Genomic DNA, 1,902 nt, shown 5'->3' with positions numbered 1-1,902 from the left:
AAAAGAGGCCTCTTTGTCATCGATCCTCTCGCTCAGAGAGACACCCGGCCAGCTCCTTCCACACAATAGATGCCTCCAACACACCGTCTGCAGTACCAGGGAGCGCGTCGGATCTGAGGAGGAGAGCACGCATATGAGCCCACATGGCCATACTCGAATTAAAAGTGCCGAGCTGAGGCGGCGAGGTGGTGAAATTGTGGGCAAGGAAGGGATCGTCGAGGCCAGGGATCCGGTGAGAGTTAAGGGAGAGCAGAAAGCACAGGCGGAGGAGCAGCGGGGAGGGAGGGGTGTTGGAAACAGAAATTATGGGAGAAGAAAAAGAATTATAGAAGGAAAAATGTGGAAGAGGAGAAATAACTCTATGTGGAAGAGGAGTAGAAGAAAATAGAAAACTCAACTTGTTCATTCATGAAAAAGAAGTACATATTTATAGGCTTATTGGATAAGCACTAATATGAGATAATCATGATATTTTTTTTTAAATTCTATCTCCACGAACTTTTATCAAAATTACCAATTCATCAAGTTCTATCTCTATCCTATCTCTAGTCAAGACTTGCCACCTCACCATTCTATCTCCATAAAATTTTATCAACAAATAATCAAGTTTAATTTCCAACACCCCCTCTTAAACTTGATTTTGTGACTCCAAGCAAATATCGCATTTTGATGAAGTCTTCAAATTTGAGTGGCTTAGCAAAAATATCAGCAACTTGATCTTGAGACTTTATGTATTCCACTTGCACCTCTTTTCTTGTAATACATTCTCTGATATAGTGGAAGCGCGTATCAATGTGCTTGCTTCTATCATGGAAGACTAGATTTTTTGCTAGTGCTATTGTAGACTTGTTATCAACTCGTATCTTGGTTGCCTCTTCTTGTGGTAAACTTAACTCATTCAATAAATTTCTGAGCCAAACAGCATGACAAACACATGAAGTCGCAGCCACATACTCTGCTTCACAAGTAGAAAGTGTGACAATAGGCTATTTTTTCGACATCCAAGTGAAAGTTGTATCTCCCATAAAGAACACAAATCCTGTAGTGCTCTTTCTATCATCTATATCTCCACCACAATCACTGTCACTATATCCTTCAAGTGTGAAGTGGTTAGATGTTGAATAAAGTAATCCAAAATTTATCGTACCTTTGATATAGCGCAAAATTCTCTTAGCGATCTTAAGGTGGGTAGTAGTTGGATCTTCCATGTAGCGACAAACAAGTCCAACAGCATAAAGAATATCAGACCTTGTGCACGTTAAGTATCGTAAACTTCCAACCAAACTCTTAAAAAATGTTGGATCAACTTTTTCTTCTTCATCATGCTTTGATAGCTTGACTCCACATTCTACTGGGGTATTTATAGACTTATTGTTATCCATCCTGAACTTCTTTAATATCTCTCTTGCATAACCTGCTTGTGAGATGAAGCTTCCATCTTCCCTTTGGTTCACTTCAATGCCCAGATAGTATGCCATGAGCCCAATATCAGTCATTTCAAACTCTTTAGTCATCACTTCTTTAAATTCTCCAAACATACTTGGATTGCTTCCTGTGAAGATCAAGTCATCGACATATAGGCATACAATCAAAACATCTTTATCCTTACTCTGAATGTATAATGCATGTTCATAAGGACATTTGATGAAGCCTTTCTCTTGCAGGTGCTTGTCTATTCGGCTATTCCATGCCCTTGGTGCTTGCTTTAGCCCGTAGAGAGCCTTCTTCAATTTTAGAACTCTATCTACTTGTCCTTTAACTTCATAACCTGATGGTTCCTGAATATAGACTTCTTCTTCAAGAACTCTATTTAAAAAAGCAAATTTTACATCCATTTGATGTATTTTTCACTTATTTTGAGCTGCTAAAGCAATGATTAGTCTGACAGTTTCTAATCGAGCA

General features: G+C 38.9%; 1 protein-coding gene across 1 annotated transcript; it reads right to left on the bottom strand.

The window, feature by feature from the left end:
• Positions 1–986: 986 nt before the first annotated feature.
• LOC121969112 (uncharacterized mitochondrial protein AtMg00810-like) lies at positions 987–1,514 on the bottom strand. The gene is made up of 2 exons (XM_042519035.1): positions 1,148–1,514; positions 987–1,093 (listed from the first exon to the last, which is right to left on the bottom strand). The coding sequence occupies exons 1-2, from the start codon at positions 1,512–1,514 to the stop codon at positions 987–989; spliced, it is 474 nt and encodes a 157-aa protein (XP_042374969.1).
• Between the last annotated feature and the right edge of the window lie 388 nt (positions 1,515–1,902).

The sequence above is a fragment of the Zingiber officinale genome, chromosome 4A, assembly GCF_018446385.1.
Source record: "Zingiber officinale cultivar Zhangliang chromosome 4A, Zo_v1.1, whole genome shotgun sequence".
NCBI classification, from domain to species: Eukaryota; Viridiplantae; Streptophyta; class Magnoliopsida; order Zingiberales; family Zingiberaceae; genus Zingiber; species Zingiber officinale.
The sequence above is the reverse complement of the archived record's forward strand: the minus strand, read 5'-3'. Positions and strand labels throughout refer to the sequence as shown.